This window comes from Choloepus didactylus, chromosome 6 (assembly GCF_015220235.1).
Source record: "Choloepus didactylus isolate mChoDid1 chromosome 6, mChoDid1.pri, whole genome shotgun sequence".
In the NCBI taxonomy this organism is placed as follows: domain Eukaryota; kingdom Metazoa; phylum Chordata; class Mammalia; order Pilosa; family Megalonychidae; genus Choloepus; species Choloepus didactylus.
In genome coordinates, this window is record NC_051312.1 from 91,740,834 (window position 1) to 91,763,254 (window position 22,421).

The 22,421-nt window shown below is 39.0% G+C and overlaps 1 protein-coding gene across 1 annotated transcript in view; it reads right to left on the bottom strand.

Annotated features, from left to right (window-relative positions):
* Nucleotides 1-451: 451 nt before the first annotated feature.
* The window catches only part of GDPD4 (glycerophosphodiester phosphodiesterase domain containing 4), a 102,537-nt gene continuing 80,567 nt past the window's right edge, over nt 452-22,421 (bottom strand). The window contains exons 13-16 of the mRNA XM_037839763.1: nt 20,867-21,014; nt 1,880-1,962; nt 1,092-1,144; nt 452-462 (exon numbers count right to left, since the gene is read on the bottom strand). Of these exons, the coding sequence (XP_037695691.1) occupies nt 452-462; nt 1,092-1,144; nt 1,880-1,962; nt 20,867-21,014 (295 nt within the window). The remainder of the gene's footprint in view (nt 463-1,091; nt 1,145-1,879; nt 1,963-20,866; nt 21,015-22,421) is intronic.

Below are 22,421 nucleotides of genomic sequence, written 5' to 3' on the forward strand. Positions count from 1 at the left end.
TGAATCTTTGATCCACCTCAAATTCATTTTTGTACATGGGGTGAAGTAGGATTATCATTTAATTTTTCTACATATGGATAGCCAATTGCTCCAACACAGTTTATTGAAGAGAATGTTTCCCTATTGAATTTCCTTGACATCTTTCTTGTAACTCAGTTGAGCATATATGTTAGGTATGTTTCTGGTTTCTCTATTCTGTTCCATTTGTTTATTTGTCCATTTTTGTGCTAATATGCCATTGTCTTACTGTGGGTTTATAGCAGATCTTGAAATCAGGTAGTATAAGTTCTCCAACTATATTCTTCTTTTTCAAGATTGTCCTGTCTGTTACAGGGTTGTTTTTTTTTTTTTTGGGGGGGGTGCATTTCCATATAAATTTTAGAGTCCTCTTTTCATTTTCCACACACAAAAAAACTCTTTTTTGGGTTTTCTTATTGTGATTGCATTGAATTTACAGGTAAACTGGGGGAGAATTGGCATCTTAACAAAATTGGGTCTCGCAATACTTGAACATATTATGTCTCTCATTTAAGTCTTCATTAATGTTTCTCAACAATATTTTGTATTTTTGACTGTAGAAGTCTTTCATACTGTCAGAAAGTACCTGCAGCCCTAAAAGGCATGTTAGCTACTCTTGTCCTGGATCTGTGAGCCTAGCTCAATACTGTCAACTGCTGTGCTTTTGCCTGCTTCCGACTGCTCTTTGCCAGGCTAACCCTCCTCCCCCTTGGGCCACCATCCATAAATAGCTTTCAGTTATCTTCAGCCCCTCTTAGTGTGCCCGGCACAAAGTGGGTACTCAATAACTACATGATGAATGAAAATATTAATAACTGAACAAATTAACACCCATGCTCAAAATCTTCCAAGAGTTCTCACCACTTAGAGAATGAAGTCCAAAATCTGAAGCTTGATGAAAAAGCTGCAACAAAATCTGCACCTAGCCTACACTTCCCATCCTCTCCTTGGTCCCTGTCCCCCAATTTCCCAGGCACCCTCAGATCTGGTCAGGGACATGAGCAGTGGTACCTATCTCCTGGAGGCAATGAATAGAGACGGAAGAAAAGAGTAGGCTAGGCCTCTGACTTTACCTGTGTGAATGCTGGCACTTCGGAACACTTTTTCTTTTTTGCTTACTTTCCACCTGGAAGGAAGCAGATCATCCATGAACCTCACAGATCTCTTCTATAAAAGGCAATGATCCAAGTCAGTGGTCAGAAAATAAATACTATCTAGTCAAATTCTCACTTAAGCAGAGAGTCTGTGCTTTCCCTTTAAAAGGATAGGTCGCAAATCAAGAACTAATGGTCCGTGATGGGATCCAACCTATAGTACTTCTCCTCTAACCTTCTTTAACCAGGATGTTCCATCTTCCACCTTGTACCTTGCAATCCTGTAGCATTTTCCTGGCAAGGGTTCTCAAATGTCATTTTCTTGGACAGATAAAAAAGACTATGGCCCAGAGAGGGATTGCAATTTTTCCCAGGGGCACCCAGCAACTAAGGGGCAAAGCCAGATCTAAAATCCAGTTTTATGGAAAATGGGAGGACACAGGCACTTGTTCTGGACAAACTTCAACTCCTACTCTCTCCCAACTGCTCCACATTGAACCCATTGTAATGGGCATTAACTAAGCTTTAATGACAGTCCTTATCATTAAAATATTTTCTGGTGTTGGAAAAGTGGCAGCAGTGAGAGGAGCAGCAGGCAGTATAAGAAGAAATGAGAAGTTCAGATTATAAGCCCCATCTTCCTGAGAACTTTCCAGATGGCAATACAGGAAGAATGCAATTCTGTTTTTTTTCCTCAACCTTCTATAAGAGTCATTTATTATTTTTATTTGGGAAAATTTTATTTAAAATGACAAATACATGCTTACCAGTGAAAATAAAATATAGAAAAAATGAAAACTGTAGAAACAATATCTATGAGAAGCCATATGAACATATAGAAACTTGGTGTCTGCAAAACAAAAAACAAACCACAGTTAAAGAACTTTACAGTTGGAAGAGATTTTTTAGATCAAGTGGGTCAAACCCCTTGCTCTGCTGCTGGGGCTGGGTGAGGGAGAGAAGGGGAGAATACCAGGTGGAGGAGCACTGATTAATGTCATGGTCTCAAACACAGAAAGTACCTGCTGCTAACCTAACAGTCACCCCTCATACATGCAAGGGGCTCTGCAAGGGACAAAACATTTCACACCCTTGCTCTCCCTTGACCCTTAAGACAGAGAGGTCTGAGGGAGTCAGTTCACAGATAATATTCCCTATTTTACAGATGTGAAGCTGAGTCCCAAAGAAGTCACATAGCAAGACTATTTTGAACCCAACACTGAAGCCTAGGTTTCTTGACTTCCAGTCTTCTATATTTTCAAGGCATGGGTTCCTAAATCTGGTTGTACATTCAAATCTACCTGAGCAGCTTTCAGTAATATGGGTTCCTGGGTCTCACTACAGACCTAAGGAATCAGCATCTTCACATTTTTAACGAGATCCCCAGGTGATGCTCAAACAATTAGTCTGTGAACTATCATTTGGAAAATATTTTTCTAAATCATTAAGATTTAAATAAGTATGTTGAAATTATAAATCCCCCTTACTTTATATCCCCTCTTCTCCACACTCCTTGTCTTAAAAACCCAATTCCCATAGCTCCATGTTCTGGATCCTCTTGTCTGAGTTTTATAATTCCTAGTTTGATCCTCCCTTTACAGCTTCATCATCCCCCCCGCCAATTTCACTTGATACCACTGGAGCTGGCACTTTTTAATTCTTTCTCAGGCCACTCTCCACTCTGTCCCAAGGTATTTTTTTGGGCTGAATAACAATAATACTAATGGTCATGACATGAATGATAACAATAGCTAACATTTAATGAGCAGGTATTAGGAGCCAGGCAAGTGTTCTAAGTATTCTAACGGTATTTTCACATTTAAATCTCACAACAGCCCTACGAGGAAGGTACAGAAGTTCTTAAACTCCACTAAACTGAGGTTCTTAATTCCCTCTGAGAAACTCATTGACCGATGCCTTGTCCTACTGACTGCTCCAGGATGCCCACCAGGTGAGCTGTATGTTCACCAAGAATCTGTTGTCCTTTTTCCCCAAGTGCCTTGGGTCAGTTGTATTTGTTATTCTAGTTGTGCAATGTAATTAAATATTGCTTCAATCTGTCTAATCTGAGTAAAAAAAAAGTATGTTTACAAGAAAATTGTCAAATGCTTTTAAAACCTCAATGAACACAGAATAGCTCACTATAAAAAATAAACTGAATTAGGTGTGGGTGAAACACTGTATGAGTTTGGGGATAATTATAAAAATCTAGATGGATTCCTCATTAAGACTGTTTCTTCGAATGACTAAGTTCTTATTCTACCTTTTTTTGTTTGTTTGTTTGTTTCCTTCCCCCATTTTTCTACTTATCCATCCATAAACTAGACAAAGGGGAGTGTGCTCCATATGGCTTTCCCAATCCCATTGTCACCCCTCATAAGCTGCATTTTTATACAATCGTCTTCAAGATTCATGGGTTCTGGGTTGTAGTTTGATAGTTTCAGGTATTTACTGCTAGCTACTCCAATTCACTAGAACCTAAAACAGGTTGTCTACATTGTGCATTAGAGTGCCCACCAGAGTGACCTCTCAGCTCCTTTTGGGATCTCTCTGCCCCTTTTGGAATCTCTCAGCCACTGAAGCTTATTTCATTTCCTTTCACATCCCCCTTTTGGTCAAGAAGATGTTCTCCATCCCATGACGCCGGGTCTAGATTCCTCCTCGGGAGTCATATTCCACATTGCCAGGAAGATTCACTCCCCTGGGTGTTGATCCCACGTAGGGAGTAGGGCAGTGATTTCACCTTTCAAGTTGGCTTAGCTAGAGAGAGAGGGCCACATCTGAGCAACAAAGAGGCATTCGGGAGGAGGCTCTTAGGCACAATTATAGGGAGGCCTAGCTTCTCCTTTGCAGCAACAGTCTTCCCAAGGGCAAGTCCTCTGGTAGAGGGCTCAATCCATCAAACCACCAGTCTCCTATGTCTGTGAGCACATCAGCCACCATCGAGGTGGGGAAGCCCAATACCCCTGCATTCTCCACCAGCTCCTCAAGAGGGCTCTTCATATTTTTTCATTGTTTTTTTTTTTAATTAACTTTTTTTTTAAATCAACTATATATAAAAAAAATTTAAAAACATACAATAAAAAAACATTACAAACAAACCATAACAAGGGAGTAAGAAAAAGACAACTAACCTAAGATAACCACTTTACTTGCAACATGTTCCTACTCTACCCCAAGAAAATAACCTAATATAGCAACATTTCTGTGAACTTGTTCCTACTATACCCATCAGAAATTAACAGGCCATAGTCATTCCTGGGCATTCCCAGAACATTAAATTTACCCATGATAGCTTATCCGTTCTTATTGGGTTATCATTCCCCCTTCCTTAATTGCTCTCTATCACTAGTTCCCCTACATTCTACATTATAAACCATTTGTTTTACATTTTTCAATGTTCACATTAGTGGTAGCATATAATATTTCTCTTTTTGTGCCTGGCTTATTTCGCTCAGCATTATGTCTTCAAGGTTCATCCATGTTGTCATATGTTTCACGACGTCGTTCCTTCTTACTGCCGTGTAGTATTCCATCGTGTGTATATACCACATTCTATTTATCCACTCATCTGTTGAAGGACATTTGGGTTGTTTTCACCTCTTGGCAATTGTGAATAATGCTCCTATGAACACTAGTGTGCAGATATCTGTTTGTGTCACTGCTTTCAGATCTTCTGGGTATATACCAAGAAGTGCAATCGCTGGATAAAAGGGTAACTCTATATCTAGTTTTCTAAGGAACTGCCAGACTGACTTCCAGAGTGGCTGAACCATTATACAGTCCCACCAACAATGGATAAGAGTTCCAATTTCTCCACAACCTCTCCAGCATTTGTAGTTTCCTGTTTCTTTAATGGCAGCCATTCTAATTGGTGTGAGATGTTATCTCATTGTGGTCTTAATTTGCATCTCTCTAATAGCTAGTGAAGCTAAGCATTTTTTCATGTGTTTCTTGGCCATTTGTATTTCCTCTTCAGAGAACTGTCTTTTCATATCTTTTGCCCATTTGATAATTGGGCTGTATGTACTATTGTCATTGAGCTCTATGATTTCTTTATATAAGCAAAATATCAGTCTTTTGTCAGATACATGGCTTCCAAAAATTTTTTCCCATTGAGTTTGCTGCCTCTTCACCTTTTTGAAAAATTCCTTTGAGGTACAGAAATCTCTAAGCTTGAGAAGTTCCCATTTATCTATTTTCTCTTCTGTTGCTTGTGCTTTGAGTGTAAAGTCTAGGAAGTGGCCGCCTAATACAGGGTCTTGAAGATGTTTATCTTCTAGGAGTTTTATGATACTGTCTTTTATACTGAGATCTTTGATCCACTTCGAGTTAATTTTTGTGTAAGGTCTGAGGTGTGGGTCCTCTTTCATTCTTTTGGATATGGATATCCAACTCTCCCAGCCCCATTTGTTGAAAAGACTGTTATGTCCCAGTTCAGTGGCTTTGGGGGTCTTATCAAAGATCAGTCGGCCGTAGATCTGGGGGTCTATCTCCGAATTCTCAATTTGATTCCATTGATCAATATATCTATCTTTGTGCCAGTACCATGCTGTTTTGACAACTGTGGCTTTATAATAAGCTTCAAAGTTGGGGAGTGGAAGTCCTCCCACTTTGTTTTTCTTTTTTAGAGTGTCTTTAGCAATTCGAGGCATCTTCCCTTTCCAAATAAATTTGATTACTAGCTTTTCCAAGTCTGCAAAGTAGGTTGTTGGAATTTTGATTGGAATTGCATTGAATCTGTAGATGAATTTGGGTAGAATTGACATCTTAATGACATTTAGCCATCCTATCCATGAACATGGAATATTTTTCCATCTTTTAAGGTCCCCTTCTATTTCTTTTATTAGAGTTATGTAGTTTTCTTTGTATAGGTCTTTTACATCTTTGGTTAAGTTTATTCCTAGGTACTTGATTTTTTTAGTTGCTATTGAAAACGGTTATCTTTTTCTTGAGTGTCTCTTCAATTTGTTCATCTCTAGCATATAGAAACATTACTGGCTTATGTGCATTAATCTTGTATCCCGCTACTTTGCTAAATTGGTTTATTAGCTCTAGTAGCTGTATCGTTGATTTCTCAGGGTTTTCTAGATATAAGATCATATCATCTGCAAACAATGACAGTTTTACTTCTTCTTTTCCAATTTGGATGCCTTTTATTTCTTTGTCTTGCCGGATTGCCCTGGCTAGCACTTCCAGCACAATGTTGAATAACAGTGGTGACAGCGGGCATCCTTGTCTTGTTCCTGATCTTAGAGGGAAGGCTTTCAGTCTCTCACCATTGAGTACTACGCTGGCTGTGGGTTTTTCATATATGCTCTTTATCATGCTGAGGAAGTTTCCTTCAATTCCTACCTTTTGAAGTGTTTTTATCAAAAAGGGATGTTGGATTTTGTCAAATGCTTTTTCAGCATCTATTGAGATGATCAATTGATTTTTCCCTGTCGAGTTTTTAATGTGTTGTAATACATTGATTGTTTTTCTTATGTTGAACCATCCTTGCATGCCTGGAATGAACCCCACTTGGTCATGGTGTATGATTTTTTTAATGTGTCTTTGGATTCGACTTGCAAGTATTTTGTTGAGGATTTTTGCATCTATATTCATTAGGGAGATTGGCCGGTAGTTTTCCTTTTTCGTAGCATCTTTGCCTGGTTTTGGTATTAGATTGATGTTAGCTTCATAAAATGAGTTAGGTAGTGTTCCATTTTCTTCAATGTTTTGAAAGAGTTTGAGTAAGATTGGTGTCAGTTCTTTCTGGAAAGTTTGGTAGAATTCCCTTGTGAAGCCATCTGGCCCTGGGCATTTATTTGTGGGAAGATTTTTGATGACTGATTGGATCTCTTTGCTTGTGATGGGTTGGCTGAGGTCTTCTATTTCTTCTCTGGTCAGTCTAGGTTGTTCATGTTTCCAGGAAATTGTCCATTTCTTCTACATTATCCAGTTTGTTGCCATACAGTTGTTCATAATATTCTCTTATAATTTTTTTAATTTCTTCAGGATCTGCAGTTATGTCACCTTTTTCATTCATTATTTTGTTTATATGGGTCTTCTCTCTTTTTGATTTTGTCAGTCTAGCTAGGGGCTTGTCGATCTTGTTGATCTTCTCAAAGAACCAACTTTTGGTGATATTTATCCTCTCTATTGTTTTTTTTGTTCTCTATGTCATTTATTTCTGCTTTAATCCTTGTTATTTCCTTTCTTCTACTTGGTTTAGGATTGGTTTGCTGTTCATTTTCTAGCTTCTTCAGTTGATCCATTAGTTCTTTGATTTTGGCTCTTTCCTCCTTTTTAATATATGCGTTTAGTGCCATAAATTTCCCCCTCAGTACCACTTTTGCTGCATCCCATAGGTTTTGGTATGTTGTGTTCTCATTTTCATTTGTCTCTATATAATTAGCAATTTCTCTTGCTATTTCTTCTTTAACCCACTGATTGTTTAGGAGCATGTTGTTTAATCTCCAGGTATTTGTGAATTTTCCAAGTCTCTGATGGTTATTGACTTCTAATTGTATTCCATTGTGGTCAGAAAATGTGCTTTGAATAATTTCAATTTTTTTTAAATTTATTGAGGCTTGTTTTATGTCCCAGTATATGATCTATTCTGGAGAAAGTTCCGTGAGTACTAGAGAAGAATGTGTATCCTGGTGATTTGGGATGTAATGTTGTATATATGTCTGTTAAATCCAATTCATTTATCAGATTGTTTAGGTTTTCAATTTATTGGTCTTCTGTCTGGTTAATCTATCTATAGGAGAGAGTGATGTGTTGAAGTCTCCCACAATTATTGTGGAAACATCAATTGCTTCCTTTAGTTTTGCCAGTGTTTGTCTCATGTATTTTGCGGCACCTTGATTGGGTGCATAAACATTTATGATTGTTATTTCTGCTGGTTGAATTGCCCCTTTTATTAGTATGTAGTGGCCTTCCTTGTCTCTCATGACATCCTTGCATTTAAAGTCTATTTTATCTGAGACTAATGTTGCTCCCCCTGCTTTCTTTTGGCTGTAGCTTGTATGAAATATTTTTTTCCATCCTTTCACTTTCAATTTCTTTGTGTCCCTGTGTCTAAGATGAGTCTCTTGTATGCAACATATTGATGGTTCATTTTTTTTAATCCATTCTGCCAATCTATATCTTTTAATTGGGGAGTTTAATCCATTTACATTCAAGCAACATATTGATGGTTCATTTTTTTTAATCCATTCTGCCAATCTATATCTTTTAATTGGGGAGTTTAATCCATTTACATTCAACGTTATTACTGTGAAGGCATTTCTTGAATCAGCCATCTTATCCTTTGGTTTATGTTTGTCAGATATATTTTTTCCCTCTCTCTCTTAATGTCCTTTAACGTACCCATACTGAATCTCTTTAGTACTGAACTGTTCTCCATCTCTCTCTCTCCTTTCTTTGTTTCTCTGTCGGTAGGGCTCCCTTTAGTATCTCCAGTAGGGCAGGTCTCTTGTTAGCAAATTCTCTCAGCATTTGTTTGTCTGTGAAAAATTTAAGCCCTCCCTCAAATGTGAAGGAGAGCTTTGCTGGATAAAGAATTCTTGGTTGGCAATTTTTCTCTCTCAGAATTTTAAATATGTCACGCCACTGCCTTCTCGCCTCCATGGTGGCTGCTAAGTAGTCACTACTTAATCTTAATGCTGTTTCCTTTGTATGTGGTGAACTGCTTTTCTCTTGCTGCTTTCAGAACTTGCTCCTTCTCTTCCGTATTTGACAGTGTGATCAGAATATGTCTAGGAGTGGGTTTATTTGGATTTATTCTATTTGGAGTTTGCTGGGCATTTATGATTTGTGTATTTATGGTATTTAGAAGATTTGGGAATTTTTTCCCAATAATTTTTTTCCCCAATAATAGACCTTAACCCTTCTCTTCCCCTTCTGGAACACCAATGAGTCTTATATTTGGATGTTTTATATTATCTGTCATATCCCTGAAGTCCATTTCGATTTTTTCCCCATTCTTTCTTTTGTTCTTTCATTTTCTGTTCTGTCGTCCTCCAGGTCACTGATTCGCTGTTCAGCTTCCTCTAGTCTTGTACTATGAGTATCCAGAATCTTTTTAGTTTGGTCAACAGTTTCTTTTACTTCCATAAGATTGTCTATCTTTTATTTACCTTTGCAATTTCTTCTTTATCCTCTTCTAGGTTCTTCTTCATGTCCTTTATATCCTGTGCCATGGTCTTGCTGTTCATCTTTAGTTCTTTGATTAATTGCTCCAAGTACTGTGTCTCCTCTGATCTTTTGATTTGAGTGTTTGGGCTTGGGTTATCCATATCGTCTGTTTTTTTCATATGCTTTTAAATTTTCTGTTGTTTTCGGCCTCTTGGCATTTGCTTAACTTGATAGGGTTCTTTTAGGATTTGTAGACTGCTTAAAACCCTTATCTCTAATTTGTCAGATCTACAGCTTCATGGAGTACACTTTCTCTAACTAACCAGCGGGTGGTGTCTGCGAGCCACCTATTCCCCTCAAGCCAGTTCTCCCCCACTTTGTCTTTGTGGTGAGTAGGGGTGTGGGTCTTGTGGGGGTCCAATTGGTGCACCAAGCTTGCATGTGTAGTTGGTGTTGCCTGCCCTGTGTATGTGTCTGAGGAGTTGGGGAGGGGAGGCAGCTTTAATAATTAAATCTCCCTGGTGTTCCTGGAGATTTAAAGCTGTTGCAATAGTCTAATCCTTCAGTTCAGTCTTGCTACAGTTTGTCTCTACCGCTGACCCACAAGTCCTTGATATTGGCATATGGTCTCTGGGACTTGCAAGTGGGTCCCTCTTCCACGCCGTGCACTCGTAGGTCCTCTGCTGAGGGACAATTGTGCTATGTCACAGGTGAGCGCCTTCCCCCCAGGGCGGTTCTGGGCTGCAGGGTTGTGTAGGGGCGTTCCCAGTCTACAGAAAGGATGGCTGAATGGGGCATGTTAATTTCCCCCTTTTCATACAGCTCCGTCTTCCCAACTCTGGGACAATTAGCCGAGGGTGCAGGAAAGGCTAATGTCCACACCCGAATTTGTGGTGTGTGCATATGTTGTTGGAAACACTTTCCATCACACTGGGTTGTTTGGGGCAGCTCTGGGCTATGGAGCTGGCGCTGGGCAGGAGTGTTCCCTGCTCACTGGGAAGATGACTGTAAGGGGATGCTCCCCTTTTTCTGGGAAGTTGTGGTGTTTAGCAAATTTTCTCAGCCACTGGACTTATTGCCTTGTGTCTCAGAGATCTCTTAGCTCTGCTCCTGTCTGGGCCCAAATTGCAAGTCTTGGAGGCTTTCTGAAATGGGCTTCCTAGAGTAATTGTTTTAGAAAAAGAGAAAAAGATGAAAAAAAAAAAAAAAAGGAAGGGCCCTCCTTGCAGATCTAATGGGCTATTGAAATGCTAAGAGACAAGGAGATTAGGGCCATTAAGGAACGATCAAGAGAGCAGAGAAACCGGCTCTTCAGACAAAGAAACTCACCTTCTGGATTTGCATATGAGCCTGACTCTGCCTGAGCCCTGCTCTTCTCTGTTCTATGTTCACCAGAACTCCAAAAAGTCTCTGCTTTTATTTTTGGGTTTTCCTTGCTGTTTCCTTTCTGCCAGGCTGACTGCTCCAAGATTCTCTGTGTCTGGTCTCAGTCTGTCTATGTTTGGAGTTTGGATCAGTAGAATGAGTTTCTGATAAGAGCCACAATCGCAGTTCTCCCTCCTGGTTCCCAGCACTGACGGCCCCTCCTCCCATGGGACTGAGCCTGGCAGGGAGGGGCACAGGTCCCCCGGCCACGAAAACTTACAGATTTGCTGATCTCAGCTGTTCCACACATTCATGAGTTTTGTATGAAGTATGCCGAAAGTCAAATTGCTCTGCTGTGTCCAGTCCATGTAGTTCCTGGCTTTCTACCTACTGCCCTGGAGGAGTAACTAAAACATACACCTCACCATGCCGCCATCTTGTCCCCCCCCCTTATTCTACCTTAAAGAAATAAAAATAGGAAATCATAGGTGGTGCCTTTGGATGTTTAAATAAGCAAGAAACATAAAATTCAATCAGCTGAAATATTCTCAAAGAAAAGACCTTGACACTCTATCAAAAAGTGAATGAATATCTAAAACAATTTAACTAAAAAAAATGTTTAAGAGATATATATATATATGGTAGCTTGTACCAAAAAATGACCAAAATATTGCTCCCAAGCCTATATGCAATCCTCATTGCAAGGTGGTTTTGCTGCCCCTCCCCATCATGAGGTGAAACTGTTTCTTCCCCACCTTGAATCTGGGCTTGGCCATGTGATTGTGCTGCTGGAATCTTCTGGCCACCAGATGGACATGCCCAGGCCAGCCTCCTTGAGGATGAGTCCATAGGGAGAGAGAGAGATCCCAGTCATCCCAGGTGAGACCCGAGGTGGGAATGAGGTCATCCCAGACGCTCTAGCCCAGCTAAGCCGGCTCAGACCAGAGAAACCACTTAGCCGTCATCAGAACCGTGAGAAATAATAAATATTTCTTTGTTTTAAGCCACTACGATTTGAGGATTTTTTTTTTTTAAGTAGTAAAAGCTAACTGATATGGGTCTGAGTTTCTATTTAGGATGATGAAAATGTTTTGGAAATAGTGGTGAAAAGCTACACAACATTGTCAATGTACTTAATGTCAAAGAATTATACATTTAAAAATGGTTAACATGATTTTTATGTTATGTATATTTTACCACAATAAAAAGTAAACCCCCCAAAAGAAAAAAGCTAACTGGTAGAATGTATATCTATCCCTTTTTTTTTTTTTTTTTAGAAAAAAACAAGATTCCCTACTTTAGCTAACTTTTTCAATTAACAGATCAATGATTAGTCCTGACTGTATTGGATAAAAGTGCTCCTATTATATTATTAATATCCCCAAAGTTCATACAGTAAGTGGTAGAGCCAAGATATGAAACTACACAATCTGATTTCAGAGTATGGACCACCTGGGAAGGCTCCTAGGATGTGGTCCTACATCGCTGAACACAGTAACACACAGCTCAGGCCAGAAACTGTGAATTGAGCCATTTTAAAAAGCCCTGGCCAGGTGTGGAAGGAAGAATTTTTACTTATATCCTTTTATACTTTTTGAATTTTTTAACCACATAAATTTATCAATTCAAGTATTAAAAAAGGATAAAAAGTACATTGAGTAATAGTAGTATCATTTATATATCGTAGCTTCCTAAGGGGATAACTTTGAATGAGACATTGCTAATTTAGGGAGATAGGATTATGGAGGGGTATGTTGCTTTCTAAATTATGCATTTTTATAATGACTTAATTTTATATAATGAACAAACTTTTGTAATAAGTTTTAAAAAACAAAAATGTTACAAATATATATAGTAATTCTGGATAATAACAGTAATAAAAGCCATGACTGCAGCTACCTGTTAGAGCTGTCTCTGGTTCCTATTTCCAGCCTTGGCTGGTCCCTGTCCTGGGCTCTTACAATTGCAAGTTGATGTTTACTGAGCACTCAGAATGACAGCACCATAACTCATAATATTTCATTTAATTTCCACACACACCCACAAAAGCCTGCAAAGTAGATGTTATCCCCATTTTACAGAGGCCCCACAGGTTAGGACAGAACAAGAAGCCCACATTCCAAAGTGAGGAATTAGACCCTCCCTACAAGCCTGTGAGGCAATTCCTCTAGCAGGTTTCTGTAGAGAGGGTTGTCTATGTGCCGTGCCACCAACCCCTTGGGATAAGGGACCAGGGTGCTTCCTTCTCACTCAGGCCAACAAAGAGGAACTTCTTGGAGAGCTTGGAGATCTACTGGCCTGGGTCTCCCAGCATTTCAGTCTGAAGCAGTGGAGCAAAATGGGAGAGATAGCTCCCATTAAAAACGGTTAACATGATTTTTATGTTATGTACATTTTACCACAATAAAAGTGGAAGTGGGTGGGTAGGGGAGCTAACTGTCTTCAAAGAGCTGTGCTTGTGGAGGAAGTCTGGGTGAGGTGAACTGATGAATCCTGGCAGCTGGGAGGAGAGTCATGTGGTGAAGAAACTTCACTTGTGCTGAGGGGCCTGTCATCCAAGGTTCCCTGCAGCATCATCTCCAATATAACCTGTTCAAGTCACCAGAGAGAGGGAGGTACCAGCTAATTAATACCTGCCACCAGAGGACCTCAAAGCAGTAGCAGCCCTATGAGGCTGTACTCTTGACCCTGGTCCCTTTTTCCCTGTTTCTGACCCTGAGACAGGTCAGAATCCGGGGCCAGTGAGGGCAGAGGTAAGGGGAAGGCAACCAGAGACCCCTCCCCACTACCTATTTCTCTGCTTAAAGCTTTAACTCTCAAGGCAGTTTGGAGTTAAAGCTATTACTCTGGAAGAGACACTTTAATTCCAAAATGAGGCTGTTTTTATGACTAAAAGTGAACTTCTGAAAAATGATCTATGAGGGACTAAAAAAGCTATGGAACCTGAGTGAGATTTTATTCTGGAGCAAGAAAAGGCCTACCTCACAGAACAGGTTTAAAGAATTAGTGAGAAGAAAATAAGCTGTTTTCTGATTCTATGCTATTGTGTCCTACTCCCTTAACCCATTGCCTACACAGATAAGAAAAATGGGCACTGCCTAAAGATTCAGCTTCCATAGACACATGGTAAATGTGCCTCTGGGTTGGGCGCTGGGCAGTTAGCAGCTGGCTAATTCCCTCCAGCCCTCCTTCCCTCGTACTTGGCTTTTTAAAACTCACTATATGTCTTGGAGATATTTCTATAATAAGACAAACAGAGGTGCCTAATTCTACCCCCCAATTTTTTTGGATGACAGTATTACATTGTGTGAATATATATATTAAGATTTCCAATCTGCCATAGCAAATGATAAATTCTTAGAAGTGTGATTGCTGAATCACAGATATGCCCAGTTAAAATTTTGATAGATATTGCCAATTGCTGTCCTTGGAGGTTGTGAGGACGTGCCAGCAGGGTATGAGAAAAGCCAACACTGTGTTATCAAATGTTGAGATTTCTGCCACTCTGGGTGAAAGGTGGTGTCCTGCTGTGGTTTTGATTTGCATTTGTTTTATTAAAGGTGAAGTTCAGTATCTTTTCATAAGTTTATGAACCATTTACATTTCTCTTTTTTGGTGCACTGTTTATTTATATCCATTGTCTGTTTTACTATTGAGTTACTAGTCTTTTTCTTATTGATTTTTAAGGGCCAGTTAAATATTAAGGAAATTGCCTGTAATATGGTTGGAAAATATATTTTCTCAGCAAATAAACATAATGCTTATGTTGGAGGGATCCAAGATGGCAGATTAGGAGAGACAGAGAAAAATTCTTGTCTGTGAAAAACACTAGATAAAAAACAGAAAGTGCCCCAGAATAGCAGTTATAGGGTTCCACCGGCTGGGCAAGGACTTCTACATCCATGGTGACTGTGCACTTGGAGAAACCGAGAGACTGCGTTCAGAATCATGTGAGTGTTTGATCTGGAGGCCGGTGGAGAAATGGCAGACGGAGTCATGCCACAGTGGGGAGAAACCGAGAGACAGTGTTCGGAGGTGGGTTAGTGTAAAACCTGGACATGCTGGCAGTGGGAGCCGCAGTCAAGTGTAGTGGGGATTGCCTTCCATGCTCCAGGCACTCGCTTCAGTATCTGGCAAGGGTGACAGTCCTTCCCACACCTGAAGCTAAGAGCCCCCAAGTGAGGAATGGACCCCTGCAGCAGGTGGAGAATCGTGGAAGTGGGTAGTTTCCATGCCCCACACAGCCATCTTGGCAGCAGGCTGGGAGACACGCCTTCGCAACGCCATGGCCGAGAGCTTCCTTAGGAAATTCAGGATTCTGCTGGCCTGTGACAGTGTACACTCCTCCTCTGCGGAAGCCTGCAGAGTGCATGGCATAGAAGCAAGGGTGCCGCATGGAAGTACCAGGAGCCCTACACCAATCCCAGGGACTTGTGGGTCCATGACAGAGAGGGACTGTAGGGAATCTGAGCTGAAGGGTTAGATGCATGCTGCAGCCCCAGGGTATTCCAGCTGCAGCCCCAGGAATGGCTAGGAGTACTGGGTCTTAAAGCCGTCTCCCCTGCCAAACTGCACAGAGCATGCCCCCCACCCACAGGGCTAGCGGTCCGCACTGCACACAGAAAATTGGTGCACTGATTAGACCTCCACATGGTCTAGACCCCCACTTGCTGCATAGACAGAGTTGGGAGGACTGGCTTGAGGGTAAGAGGTGGCTCAGGAGCACCATCTGTTAGTAGGTCAGGAAAAGTGCACTCCACCAAGCTGTAGTTCTGTCAAATTATAGGTAATAGTTTAAGTAAGTCCACATATCCTAAAAGAACCCTATCAAGATAAGCAAATGCCAAGAGGCCAAAAACAACAGAAAATTTTAAAGCCTATGAAGAAACCAAAAGATATGGATAACCCAAATGCCCAAATTAAAAAAACCAGAAGAGACACAGAACTTGGAGCAATTAATCAAACAAGTAATCACAAACACCAATATCAGACATATTCTGATCAGATTGTCAAATGCTGAAGAGAAGGAGCAAGTTCTGAAAGCAGCAAGAGAGGAGCAATTCACCACATACAAGGGAAACAACATAAGACTAAGTAGTGACTACTCAGTGGCCACCATGGAGGCAAGAAGCAGTAGAATGACATTTTTAAAATTCTGAAAGAGAAAAATTGTCAACCAAGAATTCTTTATCCAGCAAAGCTCACCTTCAAATTTGAGGGAGAGTTTAAAATCTTCACAGAGAAATAAATACTGAGAGAATTTGCAAACAAAAGACCTGCCCTACAAGAAATACTAAAGGGAGCCCTGCTGACTGAGAATAAAAGAAAGGAGGGAGAGGTCGGGAGATGGTCACAGAACTAAAGAGTTAGTTAAGGGCAAGTTAAAGGAAATAGAGAGAGGGAAAAAATATATCTAACAAATAAAAACCAAAGGATATGATGGCTGATTCAAGAACTGCCTTCACAGTAATAACATTGAAGGTGAATGGATTAAATTCCCCAATTAAAAGATATAGACTGGTAGAACAGATTTAAAAATAAGAACCATCAATATGTTGCTTACAAGAGACTCATCTTAGACCCAGAGACACAAAGAAATTGAAAGGATGGAAAAAAATATTTCATGCAAGCTACAGCCAAAAGAAAGCAGGAGGAGCAACATTAATCTCAGATAAAATAGACTTTAAATGCAAGAATGTCATAAGAGACAAAGAAGGTCACTATCTACTAATAAAAGGGACAATTCAACAAGAAGAAATAACAATCATAAATGTCTATGCACCCAATCAAGGTGCCCCAAAGTTCATAAGACAAACACTGGCAAAACTGAAGGATGTAATAGATGTTTCCACAATAATTGTGGGAGACTTCAATATATCACTCACTCCTATAGATGGATCAACCAGACAGAGGACCAATAAGGAAACTGAAGACCTAAACAATGTGATAAATGAATTTGACTTAACAGACATATATGGAGCAATACACCCCAAATCACCAGGATACACATTCTTCTCTAGTGCTCATGGAACTTTCTCCAGAATAGATCCTATGCTGGGCCATAAAACAAGCCTCAATAAATTTAAAAAGATTGGAATTATTCAAAGCACATTCTCTGATCACAATGGAATGCAATTAGAAGTCAATAACCATCAAAGATTTAGAACATTCACAAATACCTGGAGGTTAAACAACACACTCCTAAATAATCAGTGAATTAAAGAAGAAATTGCAAGATAATTGCTAAATATCTGGAGATGAATGCAAACGAGAACACAACATATCAAAACTTATGGGATGCAGTGAAGGCGGTAGTGAGGGGGAAATTTATACTCTAAATGCATACATTAAAAAGGGAGAAAGAGCTAAAGTCAAAGAATTAATGGAACAACTGAAGAAGCTAGAAAATGAACAGCAAACTAATCCTAAACCAAGTAAAAGAAAAGAAAAAACAAGGATTCAAGCAGAAATAAATGATATAGAGAACAAAAAGACAATAGAGAATAAATAAAACCAAAAGTTGGTTCTTTGAGAAGATCAACAAGATTGACAAGCCCCTAGCTAGACTGACAAAATAAAAAAGAGAGAAGACCCAAATAAACAAAATAATAAATGAGACAGGCAACATTACTGTGGATCCTGAAGAAATTTAAGAAAACATAAGAGGATACTATGAACAACTGTATGCTAACAAACTGGATAATGTAGAGGAAATGGACAATTTCCTGGAAACACATGAACAACCTAGACTGACCAGAGAAGAAACAGAAGACCTCAACAAACCAATCACAAGCAAAGAGATCTAATCAGTCATCAAAAAGCTTCCCACAAATAAAAGGCCAGGGCCAGAAGGCTTCCCAGGGAAATTCTACCAAACTTTCCAAAAAGAACTGACACCAATCTTACTTAAACTCTTTCAAAAAATTGAAGAAAATGGAACAGTACCTAACTCATTTTATGAAGCTAACATCACTCTAATACCAAACCAGGTAAAGATGCTACAAGAAAGGAAAACAACAGACCAATCTCCCTCATGAATATAGATGCAAAAATTCTCAACAAAATACTTGCAAATCAAATCCAAAGACACAATAAAAAAATCATACAACCTGACCAAGCGGGGTTCATTCCAGGCATGCAAGGATGGTTCAACATAATAAAACCAATCAATGCAATACAACACATTAACAAATTGAAAGGGAAAAATCAAATGATCATTTCAATAGATGCTGAAAAAGCATTCGACAAAATCCAGCATCCTTTTTTGATAAAAACACTTCAAAAGGTAGGAATCGAAGGCAACTTCCTCGTAGTACTCAATGGTGAGAGACTGAAAGCCTTCCCTCTAAAATCAGAAACGAGACAAGGATGCCCGCTATCACCACTGTTATTCAACATTGTGCTAGAAGTGCTAGCCAGAGCAATCCGGCAAGACAAAGAAATAAAAGGCATCCAAATTGGAAAGGAAGAAGTAAAACTGTCATTATTTGCAGATGATATGATCTTATATTTGGAAAACCCTGAGAAATTGATGACACAGCTACTTGAGCTAATAAACAAATTTAGCAAAGTAGTGGGATACAAGATTAATGCACATAAGTCAGTAATGTTCCTATACAATAGAAATGACCTAACTGAAGAGACACTCAAGGAAGAGATTCCATTCTCAATAGCAACTAAAAAAATAAAGTACATGCAAATAAACTTAACCAAGGATGTAAGAGACCTATACATAGAAAATTACATAACTTTGCTAAAAGAAATAAAAGGGGACCTAAAAAGATGGAAAAATATTCCATGTTCATGGATAGGAAGGCTAAGTGTCATTAAGATGTCAATTCTACCCAAACTCATCTACAGATTCAATGCAATTCCAATCAAAATTTCAACAACCTACTTTGCAGACTTGGAAAAGCTAGTAATCAAATTTATTTGGAAAGGGAAGTTGCCTTGAATTACTATAAACATTTTTAAAAAGAAAAACAAAGTGTAAGGACTTACACTTCCTGTCTTTGAAGTTTACTATAAAGCCACAGAAGTCAAAATAGCATGGTGTTGGCATAAAGATAGACATATTGATCAATGGAATCGAATTGAGAATTCATAGATAGATCCCCAGATCTACAGTTGACTGATCTTTGATAAGGCCCTCAAACCCACTGAACTGGGACTTAACAGTCTCTTTAACAAATGGGGCTGGGAGAACTGGATATCCATAATCCAAAAGAATGAAAGAGGACCCCTACCTCACACCCAACAAAAATTAACTCACAGTGGATCAAAGAATTCAATAAAAGAGTCAGTACCATAAAATTCTGAGAAGATAATGTAGGGAAACATCTTCAAGACCTTGTATTGTAAGGTCACTTCTTAGACCTTACACCCAAAGCACAAGCAACGAAAAAAGAAGATAAATGGATTTCCTCAAAATTAAAAGCTACTACACCTTAAAGGAATTTGACAAAAAGGTGAAGAGGCAGCCAACTCAATGGGAAAAAATTTTTGGAAACCATGTATCTGATAAAAGACTTATATCTTGCATATATAAAGAAATCCTACAACTCAACGACATTAGTACAAACAACCAAATTATAAAATGGGCAAAGGTATGAAAAGACATTTCTCTGAAGAGGAAATACAAATGGCTAAAAAACACATGAAAAAATGTTCATCTTCACTAGCCATTAGGGAGATGCAAATTAAGACCACAATAAGATATCATCTCACATCAATCAGAATGGCTGCCTTTAAACAAAAGGAAACTACAAATGCTGGAGAGGATGTGGAGAAATTGGAACTCTTATTCCTTGTTAGTGGGACTGTATATGGATATCAAGTTACCCTTTGATCCAGCAATTTCACTTCTTGATATATACGCAGAAGATCTGAAATCAGTGACATGAACAGATATTTGTACACCAATGTTCATAGGGGCATTATTCACAATTGCCAAGAGATGGAAACAATCCAAATGTCCTTCAACAGATGAGTGGATAAACAGAATGTGGTATATACACATGATGGAATACTATGCGGCAGTAAGAAGGAACAAGGTCATGAAACATATGAAAACATGGATGAAACTTGAAGACATTATGCTGAGTGAAATAAGCCAGGCACACAAAGAGAGATATGGTATGTTATCACTAATGTGGACTCTGTGAAAAATGTAAAATAATTGTTTTATACTGTAGAATGTAAGGGACCTAGTGACAGACAGCAACTAGTGAAGGGGGAATGATAATCTAATAAGAACAGATAAGTTATGGAGGGTAATCTTAATGTTATGGGAATGTTCAGGAATGATTATGGTTTGTTAATTTTGGGGGAGTATGGTAGGAAAATGTTGGAAACCATGTAGCTATTTTAGGTTATTTGTTTTTCTTATTCCTTTGTTTTGATTTGTTTGAAATGTTTTTTAAAAATGTTTGTTCTTAAATTTTTTGATAAAGTTAAAAAATAAATTAAAAAAAACACATAGTATTTACTTTCCCCTGGGGAAAGATTTCATATTTATTCCACCAAATGTATTAAAGTATTTTTTAAATGTAAAAATGAGTGGAAAAAAAACAAAAAAATGGGCACTGTAGCGGTTAACTGTTCAGCTGGGCCCTCCACAGATAATATGTGTTGGGATTGTAACCCAGGCCGGCAGATCCTCCTGCCTCTGGCATTGAAGACTCACAGAGCAGATGGGGACACCAAGCTAGGCAACTAGACATGGCTCCCCTCTTCAAAAGCGTTTTGTTCAGGGCCCACAGTTTCACTCTGGAGTGAAATACACTTGATTTTCAACCTATACCCCATGCCACCGTTCACTATTGCCATGATGCTAAGAAGACGGCGCTGCAAGCAACATAACTCGGGAGTCAGACCTCATTCTGAATCCTACATAATGCTACCACACACATAGATCTTAATATCTCTGAGCTTAATATCCCCATAAGGAATATTATCCCCATATTCCTTATGGGGATAATAACAGTGACTAACTCAGAGGGTTAAATTGTATAATGCACGTAAAGCACATTGTATGGATTCAAGAAATGGCAATGAAACTAACAATACTAATTGATTTCTCCCTGAAAAAATCACAGAAGGTTTGGGATGGGAGACGGGAGAATGCCACACCTCCAATATCATAGAAGTCTGCTCTTAAATAGCTCTCCACAGGACTCTACAGTGGGCAATGTAGGGGTTGAGTAGGGGCAGAGACCCCTATTGTGCGAGGCTTAGAAGAACAATTTGGACAAGCAGCTCACCATGAAGAAGTAAGGATGATTAAGCTGACTCAGGAGATGAATGTCGTTTGTGGTCACTGAGTGAATGCTGGAGCACCAGGCCAGTGAGTAGAGCCAAGGCTCATTGACAGTGTATAAGTTGATAGTGATGTTAGCTGCTTTATAGTCTCTGGAACAAAAACAGAATCCACAAGGCATTTAGACCTAGTCTCATTTTCGTCATATAAAAGGGGAACAGCCACCATTTTGTGAAATCACCATTTTGTCTAAATCATCAGAAGCAGTGAGTCCTGGGAGGAATTATGATGGAACATGACAGAATGGGCTCATGTTGCCATGGGATAAAGGACTGGATCTGGTAACTCTGCTCTCAAGCAAAAATGGTGTGCTGGTAAATTGTGTGTTACAAGCGAAAAAACAAAAAACAGAAAAAAGAAAAAGGAAAGCCCAATTATAGCATTTGACAATTTCCATGGTGTAAATACTTCCACCACGGCCAATTTCAAGCTACTAGTGGTAAAACCAGTTTGCAGAATTCCTGAATATTTAATTATTGGCTCCAAGCTGATGTGAGCCAGTTTCTAGCATACTATTGCCTAGCACTATACTTACTTCCTCAGAGCACTTAGGCCCTACTCTAGTGATCTGCTTATCTATCAGTCTTCTTTACTTGACTGTAAGCAAACTGAAGGCAGAAACTGTCTTCATCTTTGTGTATCCAATACCTAGCATAATGCCTGGCTCTATAAATATTAATTAGAAGGAAGTAACAAATGTTTACCAACTTGGTAAACATTTAAAACTTTAAATACAAAGAAAGAATTTTTACAAACATCTGAGTAAGCGGAGTAAAACTCAACTTTTCCCCAGGCACTAAATTTCAGTAGATGCTTGTGCATTGCCTCTAGAGACAGGAGGGGAATAAGTGGAGAAACACCTAGTAATTCTAGTCAAGTTGTCATTTTCAAGGATTCATTTTCTCTGAAAACACACCACGTAAGTGCCTTCAGATTTTTTTTTTTATCCTAAGATGGCATGGCATATTGGAAACAACTCTGGACAAGCCCGGGTTTGAATCTTAGCTCTGCCATGTACTAGCTTGGTGAGTTCTTAGCCTCAGTGTATGAACTGTAATAATAATAATAATAATAATAATAATAGTAACAGTAATAATAATATCTCTTTTGCAGAGGTGCTTGGCACTTAGTTACCCAACATGTTAGAATGGTCTCTAAGACAATTCTATAGATCACCTAAAGATAAATTTTTAAAAATGGAAATTAGGAAGCAGTGGTAAAAAAACTACTTGTGAGCACTGACACCAATACACAAAAATCAATCCCATTTATATATATTAGTAATGAACATGCAGAAACCAAAATTGAAAACACAATATTACTTACAATCACTCCAAAGAAAACAAAATACTTAGGTATAAACTTAACAAAACACTTACAGGATCTGTTTGCTGAAAATTTCAAAATACTGATGAAATGAATCAAAGACAACTTATGTAAATGGAAAGACTTAACTGTTTATGGATTGAAGGACTCAATGGTAAAAATGTCAATTCTCC